This window comes from Myotis myotis, unplaced genomic scaffold, assembly GCF_014108235.1.
Source record: "Myotis myotis isolate mMyoMyo1 unplaced genomic scaffold, mMyoMyo1.p scaffold_m19_p_17, whole genome shotgun sequence".
Lineage (NCBI taxonomy): Eukaryota > Metazoa > Chordata > Mammalia > Chiroptera > Vespertilionidae > Myotis > Myotis myotis.
Genome location: NW_023416321.1, coordinates 15,090,230 through 15,111,150, shown reverse-complemented (window position 1 = coordinate 15,111,150; position 20,921 = coordinate 15,090,230). Strand labels below are relative to the sequence as shown.

The 20,921-nt window shown below is 48.7% G+C and overlaps 2 protein-coding genes and 1 long non-coding RNA gene across 4 annotated transcripts; 2 read left to right on the top strand and 1 right to left on the bottom strand.

Annotated features, from left to right (window-relative positions):
- Positions 1–1,725: 1,725 nt before the first annotated feature.
- Positions 1,726–9,966, top strand: LOC118671462 (membrane primary amine oxidase-like). Of its 2 annotated transcripts, XM_036339674.1 has the most exons (4): positions 1,727–4,867; positions 5,873–6,158; positions 7,639–7,768; positions 7,987–9,966. In XM_036339674.1, the coding sequence occupies exons 1-4, from the start codon at positions 3,271–3,273 to the stop codon at positions 8,260–8,262; spliced, it is 2,289 nt and encodes a 762-aa protein (XP_036195567.1). In that variant the 5' UTR covers positions 1,727–3,270; the 3' UTR covers positions 8,263–9,966. The 2 variants fall into 2 exon arrangements, with proteins under 2 accessions (XP_036195568.1, XP_036195567.1); XM_036339675.1 differs by lacking the exon at positions 7,987–9,966 and having other exon boundaries at positions 1,726–4,867; positions 7,578–7,705.
- LOC118671479 lies at positions 8,589–17,783 on the bottom strand. Its single transcript, XR_004972765.1, has 3 exons — positions 17,591–17,783; positions 17,235–17,316; positions 8,589–10,614 (listed from the first exon to the last, which is right to left on the bottom strand). It is a non-coding gene; the product is annotated as an uncharacterized LOC118671479 (long non-coding RNA).
- LOC118671475 (fatty acid-binding protein 5-like) lies at positions 12,347–12,848 on the top strand. Its single transcript, XM_036339707.1, has one exon. It carries the CDS (start codon positions 12,466–12,468, stop codon positions 12,796–12,798), a length of 333 nt encoding a protein of 110 aa, XP_036195600.1. The 5' UTR covers positions 12,347–12,465; the 3' UTR covers positions 12,799–12,848.
- Positions 17,784–20,921: the final 3,138 nt, after the last annotated feature.

Here is a 20,921-nt window from a genome sequence, read left to right as displayed (position 1 = left end):
GCAAGAGGGACACCTTTCCTTTTCTTTTCTTAAAATATATTTTATTGATTTTTTTACAGAGAGGAAGGAAGAGGGATAGAGAGTTAGAAACATCAATGAGAGAGAAACATTGATCAGCTGCCTCCTACACACCTCCTACTGGGGATGTGTCCGCAACCAAGGTACATGCTCTTGACTGGAATCGAACCTGGGACCTTTCAGTCTGCAGGCCGACGCTCTATCCACTGAACCAAACCGATTATGGCAAGAGGGACACCTTTTCAACAAGTTTTTAGGGTATTTAACATGATGATTGGGAAGACTAGGATGAAACAATATCAGAGGAAACAATGCAATAGCTAGACACTTAGGGAAGGTGGTCAGGGTGATGCTTTTTAAAAAAAAATATATATTTTTATTGATTTCAGAGAGGAAGGGAGAGGGAGAGGGAGATAGAAACATCAATGATGAGAGAGAATCATTGATTAGCTGCCTCCTGCATGCCCCCTACTGGGGATTGAGCCCGAAATGCAGGCATGTGCCCTTGACCGGTATCGAACCCGGGACCCTTCAGTCCGCAGGCCGCTGCTCTATCCACGGATTCAAACTGGCTAGGACAGGGTGATGCTTTTTTATACACCAATTCCCCACCAGCCAAGGCAAAGGGTTCCTGGCCCCCATCATTACCCACCTTCCCATATAATAGCTTGGTGATACTCCACCAGAGTGAATATTTTGATCTCTGTTTGGTAACACTGTTCAGGACAAAAAACATTAGCAATCTGAACAGTGTGATCTTAGCTGGGAGCTGAGACCATGACTTATGAAAGACCCAGACTCACAGTTGCCTGGTGGCCAGGAGTAGGTAGGCCTAACATTAGATTCTGCTCCCCCTAATTCTCTAGGTTGCACAGCCAATTTCCAATGACCTCTTTCTGCCTTAGTTATAGCAGCTCTATTGTTTGTCTTGACTACAAGAAGCTCTCCAGTTCCATCCTACTGCTCAGTCAATGGGAATATTGGGTGTGAGTTTTTCTCCCCAACACTCAGGGGTGGGTATGAAATGCCATGTTTCTCTATTTTTCTATGACAGATAACCAGCTCTGTGCCCTCACTCACCTGGTTGGCAGGAAATTCAATTATAGCTATTGGCGTTAGGGTTAGGAAAGACTCATCTGGGACTTTGGGGAATGGTTGGTTAGTCTTCAGCTAACAGTGTCCACTGCTACTTTGCTACCTTTCCCCACTGCCCTGAGGCCAGACTTGCCAAGACAAGGATGGGAGGAGGGGCTGGCCCACACCTATTTTCTCCTAGTTCAGTGGCTCTCAACCTTCTGGCCCTTTAAATACAGTTCCTCATGTCGTGACCCAACCATAAAATTATTTTCGTTGCTACTTCATAACTGTAATGTTGCTACTGTTATGAATCGTCATGTAAATCTCTGATATGCAGGATGGTCTTAGGCGACCCCTGTGAAAGGGTCATTCGACCGCCAAAGGGGTCGCGACCCACAGGTTGAGAACCGCTGTCCTAGAGCAAAAGCCCCATTTTCTCCTGTTTGTTCACCAAAATGTTATTAAAACATTTTAAAAATTAAAATAAATACTGGCCGATGTGGCTCAGTTGGTTGGAGCATCATCCCATACACTAAAAGGTCATGGTTCGATTCCCAGGGAGGCCACATGCCCGGGTTGCGGACTTGATCCCCCATGTAGGGCATGTAGGAGGCAGCTGCCCAAGGATTTTCTCTCATCGCTGGTCTTTCCATCTCTCTCTCCCTTTCCCTTCCTCTCTGGCATCAATAAAAATATATTATTTTTAAGAAATAAAGAACAAAGGAGAGGAAAACCTGTCACGTTTCCATATCTACATAGAACTGGTTGTATAAATATTTCTGCATAATCTGACCTTTCTGAGACTGGTTGCCCTAGTTGAAATGTCTGGGTTCTGAGATGTTTCACGTCTTCCTCAGATCACTAACACTTAAAACATGAACCACACAAGGTGCCTGCCCTCCTTCCCATCCCCACTTCACACCAAACACGCTGACCTTTTGGCCATTCCCTGCCCATGCTGAGGCTGTCTCAGGTTTCTGTACCTTTGCACCTTCTGTTCCCTTTGGCTGGAATGTCCTTCCCATTCTCTGCCAGGAGAATGCATCCTGCCCGCAAGCTCAGTCTAGCATCATTCCTGGAAAAAGTCTTCCCGGACGTGTCCAGCTTGGAAAGGATTCTTCCCCAGGCTCGGGAGGGAAGCATGTTCCTTCTCTTGAACCTTCAGTCTCTCCTAGTTCCCCTCGGGGCCTACGGCACCTCACCTGGAAGAGAATGGAGGTGGCTTTTCTCTCTGAGTCTGCAACATTTTGGAGGAAGGTTTCCCGGAGTTGAGGGTTGTGGGCTGCTAGGTTAATTCCACAGCCAGTTTTCCAGGCCCCCTGACCTCTAACCTGGCCCATCAGTCCCGCTCAAGGTGTGTGTTGAAGGGATGGGGGGGGTCTCTGTTACACTCTGCAGCCCCCATACCCTCTCCAGCTTCTCACTGGCTCCGCATCCTGCATGCTCCAGGCACTTAGGGCGCTCACAGAGCCTGCACAGTGTTGACCTGTCTCACTCAGCCTCCACCTTCCACCCCTCCCAGGTGCTTCGTGTTCGCAACATTATTCTCAAGCATCCCTGGGGCTGCAGTGGGGTTCTGGTTGTTGTGGGGGGAAGGGGGCACGAGAGAGTGACAGAGTGACGAGGAAGAATCTAGAGGGCACCATGGACTAATGGCAGGAATGAAGGAACCTGGCTGGAGAGGTGTGGGCAGGTGTTTCGCTTATAGCCTCGTAGCCTGGAGAAAGGTTCCATCCGGAGGGTGGAGGAAGAGCCCAAGAACAGTCCCTTTCTGCCCCGTCACTTCCTCTTTCCTCCCTCCAGCTGTGTTATCTCCCAAACCAACCCCTCCCCCACTTTGTCCCCAACCCTGACCCTGAGTATTTGATTTGGAACAGAGGACAGAGGCTTATGTGGGCCATTTAAAGTCCAGGTTCCTACCACAGCCCCACCTCCCAAGCCTGGCCTGACCCCTGGCTCCCTCCAGCTTCAGCTCCACCCCCACCCAACCCTCTGCCCTTGGCTGATTCTCTTCAATGTACCCATCAGGCCTCTTGTCCAGCAGCACCAGCCAGAGACCAGGAACCTCCAGAGACTAAAAGAGGTGCTGATCCTGTACCCAGGTCTTGTTTATCTTTCTATTTCCCATTATTCATTCCAATTCAAGAGCCTGAAGACAGCCCAGGAGGTTTAGCTATGGCTTTCTTCCTTATTTTGCCCCTTTGTAGTGTTTTGGTGATAGGCATGGGTGAAGGTGGAGCTGGGAGTGAGGAAGGATTTGAGAGGAGATGTAAACCTGGACAGCTTCCCCGCTGCCCCTCCATATCTCCCAGTGCCCAGCACTGGACACAGCCTGGCCAGAGCCAGCTGTTTGCAGACCTGAGCCAAGAGGAGCTGACGGCTGTGATGAGCTTTCTGACCCAGCAGCTGGGGCCAGGCCTGGTGGATGCAGCCCAGGCCCGCCCATCAGACAACTGCATCTTCTCCGTGGAGCTGCAGCTGCCCCCCAAGGCTGCAGCCCTGGCACACCTGGACAGGGGGAGCCCCCCGCCTGCCCGGGAGGCACTGGCCATCATCTTCTTTGGTGGACAACCCCAGCCCAACGTGAGTGAGCTGGTGGTGGGACCACTGCCCCACCCCTCCTACATGCGGGATGTGACTGTGGAGCGTCATGGGGGTCCCCTGCCCTATCACCGACGCCCCGTGCTCATCCGAGAGTACCTGGACATAGACCAGATGATCTTTGACAGAGAGCTGCCCCAGGCTGCTGGTCTCCTCCACCACTGCTGCTTCTACAAGCACCAAGGAAGGAACCTAGTCACGATGAACACGGCTCCCCGGGGTTTGCAATCAGGAGACCGGGCTACCTGGTTTGGCCTCTACTACAACATCTCAGGGGCTGGTTTTTTCCTGCACCCCGTGGGGTTGGAGCTGCTGGTAGACCACAAGGCTCTGGACCCTGCCCTCTGGACCATCCAGAAGGTATTCTTTCAAGGCCGCTACTATAAGAGTCTGGCTCAGCTGGAGGATCAGTTTGAGGCCCACCTGGTGAATGTGGTGCTGATCCCAGACAATGGCACAGGTGGGTCCTGGTCCCTGAAGTCCCAGGTGCCCCGGGGTCCGGCTCCCCCTCTGCAGTTCCATCCCGAGGGCCCCCGCTTCAGTGTCCAGGGGAGTCGAGTGGCCTCCTCATTGTGGACTTTCTCTTTTGGTCTTGGAGCATTCAGTGGCCCAAGGATCTTTGACCTCCGCTTCCAAGGGGAGAGAGTGGCCTATGAAGTCAGCGTCCAAGAGGCCTTGACCGTCTATGGTGGCAATTCACCGTCTGCTCTGCGAAGCCGGTACACAGATGGTGGCTTTGGCTTGGGCCACTTCTCTTCACCTCTGACCCGTGGTGTCGACTGCCCCTACCTGGCCACGTACGTGGACTGGCACTTCCTTCTGGAGTCCCAAGCCCCCAAGACAATACGAGATGCCTTTTGTGTGTTTGAACAGAACCAAGGCCTACCCCTGAGGCGACACCACTCAGATATCCACTCCCACTATTTTGGAGGCCTTGCAGAGACAGTTCTGGTCGTCAGGTCTGTGTCTACCATGCTCAACTACGACTATGTGTGGGATATGGTCTTCCACCCCAACGGGGCCATAGAAGTCAAATTGCATGCCACGGGCTACATCAGTTCAACGTTCCTCTTTGGTGCTGCCCGAAGTTATGGGAACCAGGTTGGGGAGCACACGCTGGGCACTGCCCACACCCACAGTGCCCACTTCAAGGTGGATCTGGATGTAGGAGGTAAGATATCCCGGGGCGGGGGGGCGCATTCCAGAAGAGGGGGCTGACGTCTCCATGCCTCGCTTTAAAAATTGTCATTGAAACATTAAAAATGTAAAAGTATATGAAGTAAATGTGCCAAACATCAGATTCCTAAAAGATTTCCACCCTTAGTGGATCAGTCTCAGATTATTTAAGCTGATTCCTAATATGGAACCTAGTTACATTCTAACAGATCATTCAAAACTCCAAAATTCAGGGAACTGACTGCCTTTGGCCCTACTCTTAATTCCTTGCCAAACCTCAAACTATGGGAAACACCTCCAAGCTCCAGCAACTTTGGGCCCACATGTCTGCTGTCGTGTGGTGAGGCGTTGTTGGTTTCCTTCATGTGCTGATGTGTAGGCATTAGAGTCAAATGAAGACTTGGGTCTCAAGCATTGCCACAATACTAACAGTGTCCCCTTGGTGAAAAGCCAGGGCATGTTATTTAAGTTCTCTAAGCCTCAGTTGTCCCAGCTGTAAAATGGGGACAATTGTAGTTTCTCCTTCAGAAGGCTGTTATACAGGTAGATCACCAGTACATGTAAAGCACTCAGCATGATGCCTTATGCATAGCACCTTCAGGTTCAGTAAATGTGAGCTATAACTGTTAATATTTACATGGTACGGTAGTTCTGGTGATGCCAGAGGGCTTCAGATATGAGACACAATACCTTCCTCAAGTCAGAAAGATCTGACTCTGCACATTGCCTGCTAGGCTGTTTCAACCTCAGGTAAACCACCATTCCTTCTCAGAGGAAGGTCAGGGGAGGCCCAGTCACAAGGCATCTGGGATTGTTACCAGAGGTGACATCGGGGAGAGAGATCTTCTCGAAATCTCTGAATCAGGAATATCTTGGGGAGAAAAGGAAGAGAAGTAGAGGACATATTCAGCTCTGGGCTTCTCTTTGGCCCCCAGTCTGAAGCCAGGTGGGTGGTCATTCCTTTCTCCCATCTTTTCTCCTCCTTCCCTCACCCCGGCAGGACTGGAGAACTGGGTCTGGGCTGAGGACATGGTCTTCGTCCCCATGGCTGTCCCCTGGAGCCCTGAGCACCAGATGCAGAGGCTGCAGGTGACCCGGAAGCTACTAGAGACAGAGGAGCAGGCCACCTTCCCCCTGGGAAGTGCCACCCCTCGCTACCTGTACCTGGCCAGCAACCACAGCAACAAGTGGGGTCACCCTCGGGGCTACCGCATCCAGGTGCTCAGTTTTGCTGGACAGCCGCTGCCCCAGAACAGCTCCATGGAGAGAGCCTTCAGCTGGGGGAGGTGAGTGGCCGGGTGTCAGGGGAAGCTGGGGGAGATGGACTGTAAGAAAGGCCCCATGTTGCTGGGAACCCAGGTTCTCCCACCTCCTGTGGGTGTACATGCACACTCATACACACACACACACACACACACACACACACAAGCCTGTGGCCACAATCTTGATCCATGTAAAATGAGGCCTAGTGCCCTGGCTGGTAGCTCAGTGGTTAGAGCATAGGCCCCACACACGAAAGGGTCTCGGATTTGATTCCAGATCAAGGGTGTGTACCTGGGTTGCAGGTTTGATCCCCAACCCTGGTAGGGACACATGTGGGAGGCAAACAATCCGTATGTCTCTCTCACATGGATGTTTCTCTCTCCTTCTCTTCCTCCCTTCCACTCTCTCTCTAAAATAAATAACTAAATAAATAATTTTAAAAAACAATGGAAAAAATATCCTTGGGTGAGAATTTTTTTTTCTATTTAATATCTTATATATATGTAGTTAGTATGTATTTTTTTTACTTTTTTTTTATTGCTTAAAGTATTACAAAGGGTATTACATATGTGTCCTTCTTTTTTTTTCCCCCCTCCCTTGACAATCCCCTGGCCTCCCCTACCCCCCAGTGTCTTATGTCTATTGGTTATGCTTATATGCATGCATACAAGTCCTTCGGTTGATCTCTTACCCCCTTCCCTCCTGCCCCCCAACCCTCCCCGGCCTTCCTGCTGCAGTTTGACAATCTGTTTGAGGCAGCTCTGCTTCTGTATCTATAATTGTTCAAAAGTTTATAATGGTCTCTATTATCCATGAATGAGTGAGATCATGTGGTATTTTTCCTTCATTGACTGGCTTATTTCACTTAGCATAATGCTCTCCAGTTCCATCCATGCCGTTGCAAATGGTAAGAGTTCCTTCTTTTTGACAGCAGCATAGTATTCCATCGTGTAGATGTACCACAGTTTTCTAATCCATTAAAATGAGGCCTACTGAGTGGATGAAAGAATGGAGCAACACATGTCGAATCAAATACAATAAAATGTTATAGGTAGAATCTGGGCTGTGGGTCTACTAGTATGTGTGTTCACTACACTGTTCTTTAACTTTAAATGTTAGCAATAAGTGTTGGGGGAAAAAAACAGAGTAAGAAGAACACAGATGGCAGGGGGTATTCCCTAAAACCCAGGCGTTTGAAATATAGAAATTGACCTAAAATGGGAACCAGGCCATGTCCATGCATCCAGGGCCCAGGCTCTGATCTAGAATCTAGGTGGATGCATGAACGACAGTAGGACCTGAAGCCTGAACAATGGCCAGTTGATGTTTGAGATACACGTTACTGAACGGACGTGGGAACTCTAAGAGGGACAGGCAGAGAGGGAGAATGGGAAGTGAACAGAGACCTTTGTGCTTATTTTTCCTTTCCGTTCCCTCTTCAGTGCAGCTTCAAACAGTAGGACAGTTTGATGGCCTTGTGGGTCTAATCCAAACCTCCTGTAGGTACCAGCTGGCCGTGACCCAGCGGAAGGAGGAGGAGCCCAGCAGCACCAGCATCTACAATTTGAACGACCCTTGGACACCCACCGTGGACTTCACTGACTTCATCAACAATGAAACTGTTGCAGGGCAGGTTAGTCTGGGGGAGGCGGCGGGAGCAAGGATGAGCCACTTCACTCTCCCACGCCAGGGCCCTCCGGGGACTTTAAAACCCATTAAGAAACGAAGCTTCACGTTTTCACAGTGATATTGGGCTGGTGAACTGAATCCTTACATACCAGGCTACTGTGGGAGGCAGGTGTGTCTTTAGCAAAGCCAGGCCTCATGATCCTCTTCCTTCTCCCCTGCTAGGACTTGGTGGCCTGGGTGACAGCTGGTTTCCTGCACATCCCCCATGCAGAGGACGTTCCCAACACAGTGACTGTGGGGAATGGTGTGGGCTTCTTCCTCCGACCCTACAACTTCTTTGACCAGGACCCCTCCTCCAATTCTGCAGACTCCATCTATTTCCGGGGGGACCAGGATGCTGGGGCCTGTGAGGTCAACCCCCTGGCTTGCCTCCCCAAGGCTGCTGACTGTGCCCCCGACCTCCCTGCCTTCTCTCATGGGGGCTTCTCTCACAACTAGGTGGTCCCTAGGATGGGGAATGTCCAGGGCCCCAGGGCCAGTGTGTGTGGAGAGGGGAGCAGTGGGCACTGGGCCAGGAAGCCTGATCTTCCACTAAGATCCTCTCCTCCCCAAGATCCTCTCTCCCATCACCCTTCTTTGCATCACCCTCCTATTGGAAGCATCCTGAGCCTGTGATGCCTGACACAGCAGGGATTCAACTTTGTTGACCCTAGACCTGCTGGGTTTCTGTCCCAGAGAGGAGAGGAATGGCCAGCTGGAGCTGGAGTGATGGCCTAGCTTTTTCCCAGGAGACTTTTGTTTGTTTCTAACAGTTTTTTAAATTTTTTTTTACAATTATATATCATTCACATACAATAAGATTTATCCTTTTAATGTGTCTAATTTAGTGGGTTTTAGAATATTCATAAAGCTGTGCAACCATCACTACTAATTCCAGAACATTTTCATCACCGCAGAAAGAAACCCCATACCTGTTAGCAGTCACTTCCCATTTCCCTTCAACCCTTCCCAGCTCTAGGCAACCACCAAGCTTTCTGTCACTACAGACTTGCCTATATTCTGGCCATTACATGTAAACAGCTCTATACAACATGTGGTCTTCTGTGATTGGCTTCTTTCAGCAGAATGTTTTTGAGGCGCATCCACTTTGTAGCATGAAACAAGACTTCATTCCTTGAGGGCCGAATTGTATTCCATTGTATGAATGTTACCACATTTTTGTTTGTTCATTCATCAGTTCAAGGACATGTGGATTGTTTCCATGTTTTGGTTATTATGGATAACGCTGCTGTGAACATTTGTGTACAAGTTTTCATGTGGGCATATGTTTTCACTTCTCCTGGTACAAAGCTGGGAGTGGAATTGCTGGGTCATATGTTTAACCTTTTGAGGAGGCTGCTGGACTGCTTTCCAAAGTGATTGTACCTTTATTTTTTCTTTCTCTTTTTTATTGTGGTAAAACATAACAACATAAGATTTACCATCGGACCATCTTTACTAGTAAATATACAGGCCAATGGCATTAAGTACATTCGGATGCTTTGTTGGGCCTGCTCAGCTCCTCCTCTGCCCGGGTCTTGAATATGAAGGTGAGGCCTCTAAGACCTCGGCTAGGGTCCCTTCCTGGCCTGTGTCCCAGCTGTTGGGAAGGTGCTTCTCTGTTTTATTCCCTGTCATCCTAGCACGTTCCTTCTCTGCTCTTTCTCCCTCCCCTTCTCTTGCTACTTCAGCTTCTACTCCCCGGCCTTCCCTCTAAGGTCCTGGGGGGATCTCCTTGCTGCTTCAGGTCCTGCAATTCTCCCCCATCCCTCAATTCCAGTGTCCCCCTCTGTCCCTGGGCTGGGGAAGCCTAGGACAGCAGGGCCTATCTTGTGGGAGAGAAAGACAATCCCTGGTTGTCTTCATGTGAGAGACATAGGTATATGGACAGCTTGCTTTCTTTTCCTTTTTGTTAATCCTCAAAAAAAAAAAGTGAGTTGGAAAGGAACTGAGTTCTGGCAAAGGGACCTTCATACAGACTAAACACTGTGGAAGCTACATTCTTGATTCAAGAATAATAGCACGATATGGAGACAAGAGCTCAGCTGGGAAAGGGTTAAGGCAGAGCTAGTTTGCTGTTGTTGGTTCTTTCCACTTTGCTTTTCAGATCAGTGATTTAGTTTCTCTTTACTTCTCAGCCCAAATAAATATCATTTTGACTTTCTTGTGTTTTCTTATTTAAAGAAATTGGGACCATGATGGGTGCAAATGTTTTCATCTTGCCCCAAAACAAACACTGTGGAGCAGCCAATGATGCTTCTCTTGGCTGTTCCACCTGTTTCTCCAGGTGCAGGAATGGGGAGTGGGGACCTGTGGCCCTGGACTGTGTGGGGGACTCTGCTGCTGTGGCTCACCTGCTGACCCAGGAGTGTGCCATGGGGCTCCCCAGGGGGCCACCCCAAGGGAGTGTGTGCACAGAGAACCCTATTGGAGGGCTCCACTGGGAACATATCCTTCCAGCCACAAGAAAGAAGCAATCAGACCTTAAGGAATGCAGCCCAGAGAAATCCAAAGGGTCCGAACAGCAAAGTTCTAGGAGGAACCTGGCAAGTGAGAGAGAACCTGGGAATGTAGGCCCTTCAGGAACCCTTAGACCTACAGATCCCACTGAACACACTCGAACACACACAGTATCACACACACACACACACAGTATCAGTGTGTGCTCCCTGTCTTGGCCTCTTAGTGGTGCTGGCCTCATGTCCCCACTCCAACACTTGGCCTGTGTCTGATGGTTGATACGTTTTCTCCATTCGGGCTCAGGTGGGTGTCTGCATCTTCTGTAGCATTCCTCCTCACCCCATCTGGATCCTGCGAAGGGAAATAGATCATAGCATTCTCAGTGGGGCCTGGGTCTCAGACACCTTCTCTCATCTCCTTGACCTATGTCTGTGGACTAGAATATGAGGGGGCTCCGCTTTTCTTGAGGACCCCCAAGGAACGCGATGTCTCAGTCTCTCCCACTGAAAGGGGGACAGTATGGCGGAGACTCTGCTGGACTGGCTGATTTTCATCTGTTGCCTCATTTATTCCTCACAACAACCTTGAGAAACAGATACTATTTTTCCCATTTCACGGATGAGGAAACTGAGATTCACAGGAATTGGGTAACTTGCCCCAAGTCACCGGGCTGGTACATGGTGGGGCCGGGATTGAACCCAGGTCTTTGTGGAATTATACCCGACTGCCTTCCCCTGTACTACTGCTCTTCTTCACTGACTAGCAGGCCTGGTTAAAGAATGAACAGCGTAATGCTTGAGAAGCACTTGGCACCTGGCCCGTGGTAAGTGACCTTCTATGAGCAAAATCAACACTCAGTGGCCCCGAGCAAAAGTATGCGCCATTGCCTTAAAGCAAAAGCTCTTAATCTGGACTGTACCTGAAATCACGGGGGAGCTTGTAAAACTCCACATACCCAGGCTGCACCGCAGGCCAATAAAATCAATCTCTGGTGGGGAGGCAGAGCATACATGTATGCAGTAAGCAGCATGAGTTTTCCCCATGTGATTCTAACATCTAGCTAAGGTTGAGAAAAGCCTGGGACAGCAGTTTAGTTCCAAACTGGCCAGAGGAGCCTGACCAGAGAGTGTAAGACACATAAAGAACGTGTCTGTGAGGAGGCACAGAAAAGGAGCGTTATGGAGCCTGCCCTAGAAGTGCCAATCTGACCGTATCTGGAGCAGAAGACCTGGCCCAAGGCCAGTACAGACCAGCCCCGGAGGACACTAGCCATGCAGATGGAGGCACTGGGCCCTATCAAACCTATCTCATGACCAACTGCTGATTCTGATTCACAGCTCAACCGGTCAGCTACCCACCACACCTGGGTCATGGGAAGAAACGGGCAAACCAGTTATATCTCTTGTGTAAATGAACTAGGGGTATTCTGATAATAATTGGTTTTGCTTGACAATTACTATAAAATGAGGATTAGCCTTTATTATTACTTTGGAAAATTTAGATCTTCCTTGAAAGACACTCTCCCTTGGGGAGCTTGATGGATCTGGTTTCTGATTTAGGCCCCTCCCTTGGACTGTGGTTAATGCACCGAGAAACCATCGTGCGGTATCCTAGAGACAGCCAGACTCTCCTGATACAACCCACACCAACCTCTCCATGGACTTCACATCTAACTTCCAGAGCAGACTCATTATAAGCAAATTCCCACCTTCATTCCCCTCCTCCTCCTCCTATAGTTTCTCCTTGGCCAACTGGAATTGTACGTTTTCCGAGCTCCCCACTCTCTGGGGCACATTAGGCTGTTCACCCTGGGTTTGCACATCCTGCCATCTTGATGCCCTGCACTCCAGACTGTCATGACCCTGTGCCCATCCCCAAACAGGCTGTCCCCATCCACGCATGCCTCTGCCCATCCGCCTTCTTCCTTATTTGCTCTGGTTCCTTCCCCTTTCCCCTTCCTCCCTCCTCCTCTGGTGATGCCTTATTCATCCCCTAAAACCCAACCCAAAGGTCACCCACCCCCACCTTTCTCTGCTCACTGCTCTGTTCTCCCTGCTCCCTTAGTACTTCAGTATATGTGCTGCCGAAGCAAGCACTCCCTCAGTACTTTAAACAAACGTCTACAGTGGAGGTTCACACACCAAACCCAAGTTCACTGCCTCCACCTCCCCATCATGGGCCCACAGGCCTCCCGTGCCCACCATGATCTCCATTCAGCAGCTGGTAGGCAGATGGCTCTTCGTGGAGAACAAAGGCTTCACCGAGTCCATGAAGGAACCAGGCGCGGGAATGGGCGCCATGGCCAAGCCAGACTGCGTCATCACCTCTGATGGCCAAAACCTCACGGGAAAAACTGAGAGCACGGTGAAGGTGACACAGTGCTCACGCAGCCTGAGAGACAAGTCTGAAGAAACTGCAGCCGATGGCACAATAGCTCAGGCCACCTGCAGCTTCGTAAACGGTGCATTGGCCCGACATCGGGAACGGGCCGGGAAGGAAAGCGCCAGAACCAGAAGACTGGAAGGCGGGAGTTAGTGGCGGAATGTGTCATGAACAATGTCAGCTGTACTTGGGCCTGTGAAAAAGCGGAGTGAAATTTCCATCATCCTTCTGGGCAGGAATTAGCCACGAGGATAAACAAGCTCAATTCAAGCATGCCTCTCCCCCTCCCCCATTACTGTGTTCAGCTCTCTGTATCACACTCATTTTATATGCAACTACTTCTGAGTGTTGGTTTAATTAGGATTGACCCTTCGGTTAGTAAATAAATGTGTTTATGCTTTAAAAAAAAAAAAAAGGTCGAAGAAAGTCCAAAGATCCTGAGTGAAAAATCACCCTGGCTGCACAGGTTAAGCCAGGACAGGGGGCCAAGGGTCAACACTGACACGCTGAGCCCAAGCAATTCCTCTCCGCACGAAACCTGCACCGCTGGAACCCAGCAAAGGTTGTAGGAAGGAGAACATGAGATAGACAGACGGCAGGTCTGTAAATCAGTTCCCCTGGCTTGGCTTTCCCTGAAACAGGCAGTTGGGGCCCAGGGCCTGGGACAGACTCAAGAGGACGTAGTGTGGGAGGGTTAGAAGCATAGGCGGGTGTTAGACTCCAAAACACTATAGAATTTGGCATGTATGTTTTCCTCATTCTGCAATGTGGTATAATGATTTCTGGAGCCAGATTCTGGGGTTTGAATCTGACAGTGTGACCTTGGGCAACTTCGTTAACTTCTCTGGGCCTCACTTTCATCACCTGTAAAATGGGGGCAGTATAAAATTTATATCAGGATTTTGATGGGGATCAATCTATAATTTTCCAAGTCTAGTTCTTGGAGTATAGTAAGTGCTCAATGAATGCTAGCTATTATTTAATATTTTATTAACAGCATCTGGGTGTTTCAGTTACTGCATAACAAGCCCCCTTGAAAAACAGTGGCTTAAAACATCAAACCATTTTATTTGCTCATTATTCTGTAGGTCAGCTCTCTGAGCTGGGGCTCAGTTGGGCAGTTCTTCTGCTGGAGTCACCTGGAATCACTCTCTTGACTGCAGATATCTGGCAGAGAGACTAGGGCTGGATGGTCTATGATGGACTCACTCACACGTCTGGCAGCTGGGGCCGGCTATCAGACAGGCTACGTGTTACAGCAACGTGTGTCCAGCAGGCCAGCCTGGACTTCTCCTCTTTGTGGTCCTGGACTCCAGTGGTAGCCCAAAGGGGACAAGAGCTAGTGAGTGAATGCTTTTCAAGCCTCCGTTGGTATCACATCTACTAATGTCCCATTGGCCCCCAGATTCAAAGGATGGAGATATAAATTCTCTCCTTGATGGGAAGAGAGGCAAAGAAACAATGCAAAGAGGTGCATATGAGCAATGGAAGGAACCATCACAGCAGTCTAAGCAATCTATCATGCTGGCACCAAATATGCGAGCAGAGCTCAGGTCTGAGTAACTTCTTGGCTCTCAGGGCTCAGGATAACTGAAAAAGGGTTAAGTCATATGCAAAACAACTGCAATGCAAGGTTTGAACATGCTAAGTGCCCTAAAATAAGAATGATTAAATGCTAGGGGAGTTCAGGACAGAGTGGTCCTTTATAGCTGACAACAGCTAAGCCAGTGGGTTGGAAAGGCTTTATTACCTTGGCCTTGAAGTATGTTTAGAATCTGGACATGTGGAGATGAGGAAAGTGATATTCCAGGTGGGAGGAAGAGCAAAGTTAGGCAAACCAAAATGTGTTTGGGAAATCCAATCCCATTAGTATATATGGAATAGGGGGTCCAGGAAGAGGAGTTGCAAGCCATAAGGCTGGAACCATAACCTGGGGTTTGATTGTGGATAAGTTTGAGTTTGAACTTCATTCTGTAGGCAGTGTCCACTGGATATTCTTCAGGTGTTAAGTAAATAAAAAATAAATAAAAAAACACACACACACCTGTACTGTAAGAGGCTCCTTTGCCAGTGGTCTGTAGGATGGCTTGGGTTTGGCAGTGAGAAGGGGAGTAAGAGATCATTAGGTAATGAAGGGACTAGCAGGTCAAGACAGAGGGATTGACGAGGGGCAGTCAGAGTAGAAAATCAAACAAGAGTCAGAACCTGATGAGGGTTGCCAGGCTCGGTGCCTGTGGGATGGCAGAGGAGGAGGAGATGTTTACAAAACAGAAGTATGGAACAAGAGCAGGTCTAGAAGGAACTTGCAGATTTGGGGAATGCATGGACGTCCAGGTGGTATTCAAGTGGAGTCTAACACCACACTGAGTATGAGAGGATGAAGAGGAGAAGAGAGAGTAGATGTTGCTGGAGCAACATTGAACACAGAGAGGGCAAGTGTTTCAAGGCAGTTATCTGCCAAATGTTGCAGATGTGACCGAAAGATTAAGAAAAAAGAAGGATGAGAAAAGGCCAACCACTTGAGAGGTGTGCAGAGCCTTAAGGCCTTCTTAAAAATATTGGTCTTTATTTAAGGAGGGAATGGCATGAGCAAATAGGTTTCTGTGTGGTGAATAGACTGGAGAAGGGCAAGAATGTACATGGAGCTCTTCAAGCAAGGGAACCATTGCATTAAAAAAGGAGATTGAAAAAAAAAAAAGGCCAAGCAGCAGATTTGACAGGGAGAAGGTCACAGTGACTTCCCATTCCCAGGAGAGAGAGGAGGGCGATACTGCACAGGGTTGAGGAGAGCAACAAGCATCTTACTCTCTGGAATTCAAGGTTGGAGAGATCCCCTGGAATTACATGATTCTGGGCTGCCCTCCTTCCACTTCAAACCTACTACAGTGAACAAAATCTTTTAAAAATAAAGCAAACACTGACTTTCCCTTCTATCCTTCCCTTTTCCCTTTCTCTCCTACTGGCTGGCTCAGCCGTGGGTAAACTACGGCCCGCGGGCTGGATCCAGCCCGTTTGAAATGAATAAAAATAAAAAAAAAAAAAAAAGCCGGTACCCTTTTATATAATGATGTTTACTTTGAATTTATATTAGTTCACACAAACACTCCATCCATGCTTTTGTTCCGGCCCTCCGGTCCAGTTTAAGAACCCATTGTGGCCCTCGAGTCAAAAAGTTTGCCCACCCCTGGCTGGCTGGAGATCAGGCACTGTCAGGACTTCCATCCAGGGAGACAAGCATTGGCGAACAGACTGCTGTTTACTTCCTAGCAGAGCCCATCTGTGTTTTCATAGCTCAGAATAGTTCCTTGGCCCTCTCATGGCCTGGGAGGGGGGGGGGGGCAGGGATGCCTCACTGTTTGTTTTCGTGACAATCCTGGCCTCACCTCATTTGGGAACTCTCAGAAGGGGTAAGTTGTGGGTTAAGAGGGTCCAAGACTACTGATTTCCTAATTATGTCCCCCAACTGGGCTCTAGAAGAGGGAAGGACAATAACTGACTGTACAACATGGGCATTTTGGTTGGGATGAAAGTTCCATAGCTATTAAAGAAAGAGTTGATTAAAGGACTACAGGGAAGAGCTGGGGGAGAAACAGAGGTGGGGCAGAGAGAAGGTGGAAGGGATGACCCCTCCCCAAACTGGATCTCAGCTGGATGCCTGGCTCTACATAGGGAGCTGACTTCTGATGGAGAATTGCTTGGGCTGGGGGGCGGGGGGGGGGGGGTGGCTTCTCTGACTCTGGATGCACCTCAGGTCTCAGTTGGGTTCTGGCAGCACCAATGTTTGGATGGTGCCCAGGGGTGGGAGGAAGAACTGACTTCACAGAATACTCTTTTGAACTTTGAACTCTTTAAAACCATGTAAATATATTACTTTTGAAAATATTTTAATTTAAAAAATATGAGCCCTGGCCAGTTTGGCTCAGTGGATAGAGTGTCGGCCTGCAGACTGAAGGGTCCCGAGTTTGATTCCAGTCAAGAGCACATGCCCAAGTTGAGGGCTCGACCCCCAGTAGGGGGTGATTCTCTCTCCCTCTCCCTTCCTCTCTGAAATCAATAAAAATATATTTTAATTTTTTAAAAAAAAAATATGAACACATCTTTCCTTCTGGCAATAATGAATCAGTTACTTCTGTTAGGTCACTAAAAGTCAAGTACCACCTCATTGGAGCTACTTTCAAAGGAGCACCCCAGAGTCAGAAAATGATAGGACTGAAAGGAGGGTGAGAGTCACCAAGTCTCAGTCTACAGTTGACAGAAGTAAAATCCAGAGAACTTTAGTGACTTGGCCAAGATCACACAACTCTTTTTTTTTTAATCCTCACCGGAGGATATTTTTTCCCATTGATTTTTAGAGAGCGTGGAAGGAGGAGAGGGAGAGAGAAACATGGATGTGAGAGAGACACATTGATTGGTTGCCTCCCCCATGTGGCATGAAGCCCCACGAGATTGAACTTGCAACCCAGGTATGTGCTCTTGACTGGGAATCCTACCCGCCACCCTTTGGTGCTCTGGCCAACTCTCTAACCATTTAGCAACACCAGCAAGACAATCACACTCTTTATCTTCCTATTTATTATTTCTTTTTTTACCTTAGAAGTCCTAGTGATGGCAGTAGGAGAGAAGTCTCAAGGGCTGTCTGCTGAAAGCTTGAGGATGTTTTTTGAGGGTCTTCTAAAGAAAAACACACCCAACTTTTACACCCTCTCATGCATTCCCAGTCCCCACCTCGTTTCACACCCAACCAGGCTGAGCTATGACTGAGCGACTGATGACATATTCCCTCCATTTTTTCTTTAGTTGGCCCCAATTCTTTCAAAATATCTGTGAGATGAAGCAAGGAGGCACAGTGGATTAAGGCTAGATTCTTAGCTTACACTTCCTACCTCTCTTCAGACACCTCCTCTTTGCCTCTGAGGTACAGACCAGGAAGAAGGAGGGAACTGACCTTTTCCCAGATAGTCCCAACCATCATTTTAGAGGCTTACTTCCCTTGACTCTGCCTCGTCTGTGCATCATCAACAAAGTTTAACTCCTGGCAGGAAGGATCAAACTTAACGCAAGAAGGTTTCCCAGCTGCAAGGGTGGTTTGGCACCACCAAAGGGTTGATTGCCAGTTGGAGCAGTGTCACCATCTGGTCATGAGGGAACTGGTTGGCTGTATCTGGGCTTAACAACAGCTTCTTGCGGGGGGGCGAGGGGGGGGCGTTGAAGATGATAGAGGAGAGGAAGAAGATGGTCAGTCTGTGCTTCCCATAAAGGTTCCAATGATTCATTTAACTTTGGTAGAAAGCAGACACTAGGGTGGCAGGAGGCAGGGAGTGAGCAGGGAGTTCTTAACTGTTTACAATGAAGCAAATGTCCTCTGGTGTGTTTCTGTGGACAAAATGTGCAGCCCGTCTTGAGACAGACAGCATGCTCCCCCCACGTGGTCAATAAATGCACAGTTCAAGGTTCTGAAGCTGAACTTTCTCACCACGCCGGAGATAAGTCAGCCATTTTCACAGGCTAACAATCATTAATCCGCCTCTCCCTTCACCTGCTTTCCCCGACATAATTTTGTAAAAAAAAATGAACAGGGTCACTCACTAAAAAGGTGACAGCAGTTGATTTGATCCAGCCAGTTCCTGCGATCTACCCCTAACACCTTCCCCATTGACCAAGTGGTAGGGGGAGAGGAGCACACAAAAAAGAAATAAATAAAATAAAAAACTGTACATCTTGGAGTTTGGACTGTAACCCTGCAAGGAAATCTCCCCCACCGCCCAGACAAAGCCTTGGCTTGAAGCTGGGTTTTGTATCCTTGGTACAATGTGCAGACGAGCCCCATTCTGTGATCATAGCTGAGCAAAAAGGCAGCTCCTCGCTCCATAGAACCCAGCGCCCCCGCCAGAATAGAGGATTTGACTTCAGGGAAAGTCGGAATGTCTTACTGGTAATAAAAGCAATTTTTGGATGAGGCGTGTGGCAAATTATGACTCCTTCCCCTCTTTGCTTCCCTGTTAGCAAATAAACTGGCCTGAGTGAATGAGTCAACCTTGCTCTAGGAGGAGACGGTGCCAGGACACGGGAACCAGCTGCACTTATTTAGCAGCAGACCAGGCTGTTCTCTCTGGCGCCCTTCCTTCATGTGCTTCCCAAACCAAGATCCCCAAGCCTCTGGATTTCTGTTTGTGGAGAAAGTGCCCAAAGAGTGCCCAACTAGTGTTCCTGTCTAGGGGGCCCATAGAACTTTCCATCCTGGTCGTTTTCCCAGGGGCCATCAATACGTCTTGAGTCCTCTCTTCCCAGGACAAAATTGTAGGGAACTCACTGATATTTGTACACATGAGTTCAGTTTCGACCTAAGGATCCCCCAATTGACACAGTGAGTTGTGTAAATAATCTAACTTCCCTGCCCCACTAGAATGTCCAGGTCCCAGAGGACAACCAAGATTTAATTTGCAATTTCTTTTTTGTTTGTTTGTTTTTGTTAATCCTCACCTGAGGATATTTATCCATTGATTTTTTTAGAGAGAGTGGAAGGAAGAGGGAGAGAGAGAGAGAAACATCAACGTGCGAGAGACACATTGATTGGTTGCCTCCCACAAGGACCCTGACCATGGCTGGGGATTGAGCCTGCCACCGAGGTCCATGCCCTTGACCGGAATTGAACCCGGGACCCTTCAGTCTGGGTCTATTCACTAAGCCAAACCGGCTAGGGCTCACTTGCAATATCTCATAGAGCCAAGAATGGGGCTTTGCTCAGGAAATGTTTATTGAATTAAACTGGAGAACTTCTTGAAAGGGAAGATGACAGGAGTTAGAAGGAGATGATGAATCCCCTCTCTGGAGAGAGTTCTTTAGGGGAGTAACTTCTCATTGAAACCTCCAACAACTCAAACACTTCATCTCCGTTATTCACCTCAAAGTACCCACAAGTCCTTTGAGCATTTGAGGACTCTGCCATTTCTCTCTGCAGTCAGCTTCCCAGCAGTCTTGGGTCTTTTGGGGCCTCACTTCTTTCTGTACATGATAAAAACTTGCTGGAGGCAGCAGGAAGGGGCTGGAAGTTAGAAAGATAAACTAGCAAAGAGTTTCATGATGATATACAATTGCTCTGACCAAGAGGTACTTCTACCAGGTGGGCTGCCTGCCAGCGGGACTCCTCCCCTACCCTGGGAGCAGATATCAGCTCCATCCCACTCCTTATCAACACGAGCATTCTCCCTGAGTTTCCTCCAGAAGATAGGGCCCTCCACTGGCCTCCCCATATGCTGAGAGAACCCTGCCTGACTCAGAGATTCCGGCTGCTAGCAGCCCTGTGGAGAACCAGATAGTGGCCTTTAATATTTTGTCAGAGGGTCTGTCCTATTTGCCCTCAACTCACCTCACACCATAGAAACTTCAGTCCCCAGGGATCACAACAGTGGTTACTCAATACTTTCGAGGAAGGCTTATCTGGGTGGAGGGAAGCTTTCCAGTGGGGCCCACTACCTGCGGCCTAGCATTGTTGACAATCCAGAGCACCCTTACCCACAACACTGCCAAGTACATGCTCCATTTGCAGCCCACCCACAGCCCACCATTACCTCCCCAGACCAGGCATGGTAGGATAGGGTTGCTTGGACCAGCAGAGACAATGTGGTCAAGGGCAGCTGGGGTCTGCTGGAGGTGGGTGGGAGCCCATGGAGGGTGGGGATAAGATGCCAGACCATACTTCCTGGATGATGTTTTCATCATTTCCAGCATGGTAGGGATACCTCTTGGTCAGAGCAATTGTATGTAGATACCTTTGCTACAGACTCATTAGCTCTGAGTTCCTTTTCCCTGTCTCCTACCCCTGACAAGGGAATATGGACTTACTGGTGGGAAATTCAAGTGAATATTTTAAAGTTTTATTCCCACTAGCTCTTATCCTTGAAAAATGCCTCCGGTCACCGCCTGATTCAGCCCTTGCTTCCTTCAGAGTTCGAACTGACCAAGGGTGAGGTTTTGGTCTCCGCACTGCTGCAGGGCGATTTCTGCTTGTGCAGGGGAGGAAGGCAGCATTGCTTCTCACGCCTGGGCATCTGTTACTTTTATTTATTCCTTGTCTATATCCATGGCTGTAGTAAGAATGGATTGACTTCCTTGTGAACATAAATATCTCCAAGTACAAATGGAAGATCAAGCTACAGAAGCCCTTTCCAGGGTCCCCAGTCACCAATTTGTTGGTGTTGTTATTTAGAACTATATATCAATCATATTGTTTTTGTGTGAACACACATTCATTTTATTGCTTTCACTTATGTGTTAAA

What these genes read in the sequence shown, in the direction of transcription:
- LOC118671462 (XM_036339674.1), top strand. Translation starts at nt 3,271, where the DNA reads ATGGCTTTCTTCCTTATTTTGCCCCTTTGTAGTGTTTTGGTGATAGGC. An exon ending in GGTGGATCTGGATGTAGGAG is followed by an intron (nt 4,868 to 5,872) that starts GTAAGATATCCC and finishes TCACCCCGGCAG; the next exon opens with GACTGGAGAACTGGGTCTGG. An exon ending in AGAGCCTTCAGCTGGGGGAG is followed by an intron (nt 6,159 to 7,638) that starts GTGAGTGGCCGG and finishes AACCTCCTGTAG; the next exon opens with GTACCAGCTGGCCGTGACCC.
- LOC118671475 (XM_036339707.1), top strand. Translation starts at nt 12,466, where the DNA reads ATGATCTCCATTCAGCAGCTGGTAGGCAGATGGCTCTTCGTGGAGAAC.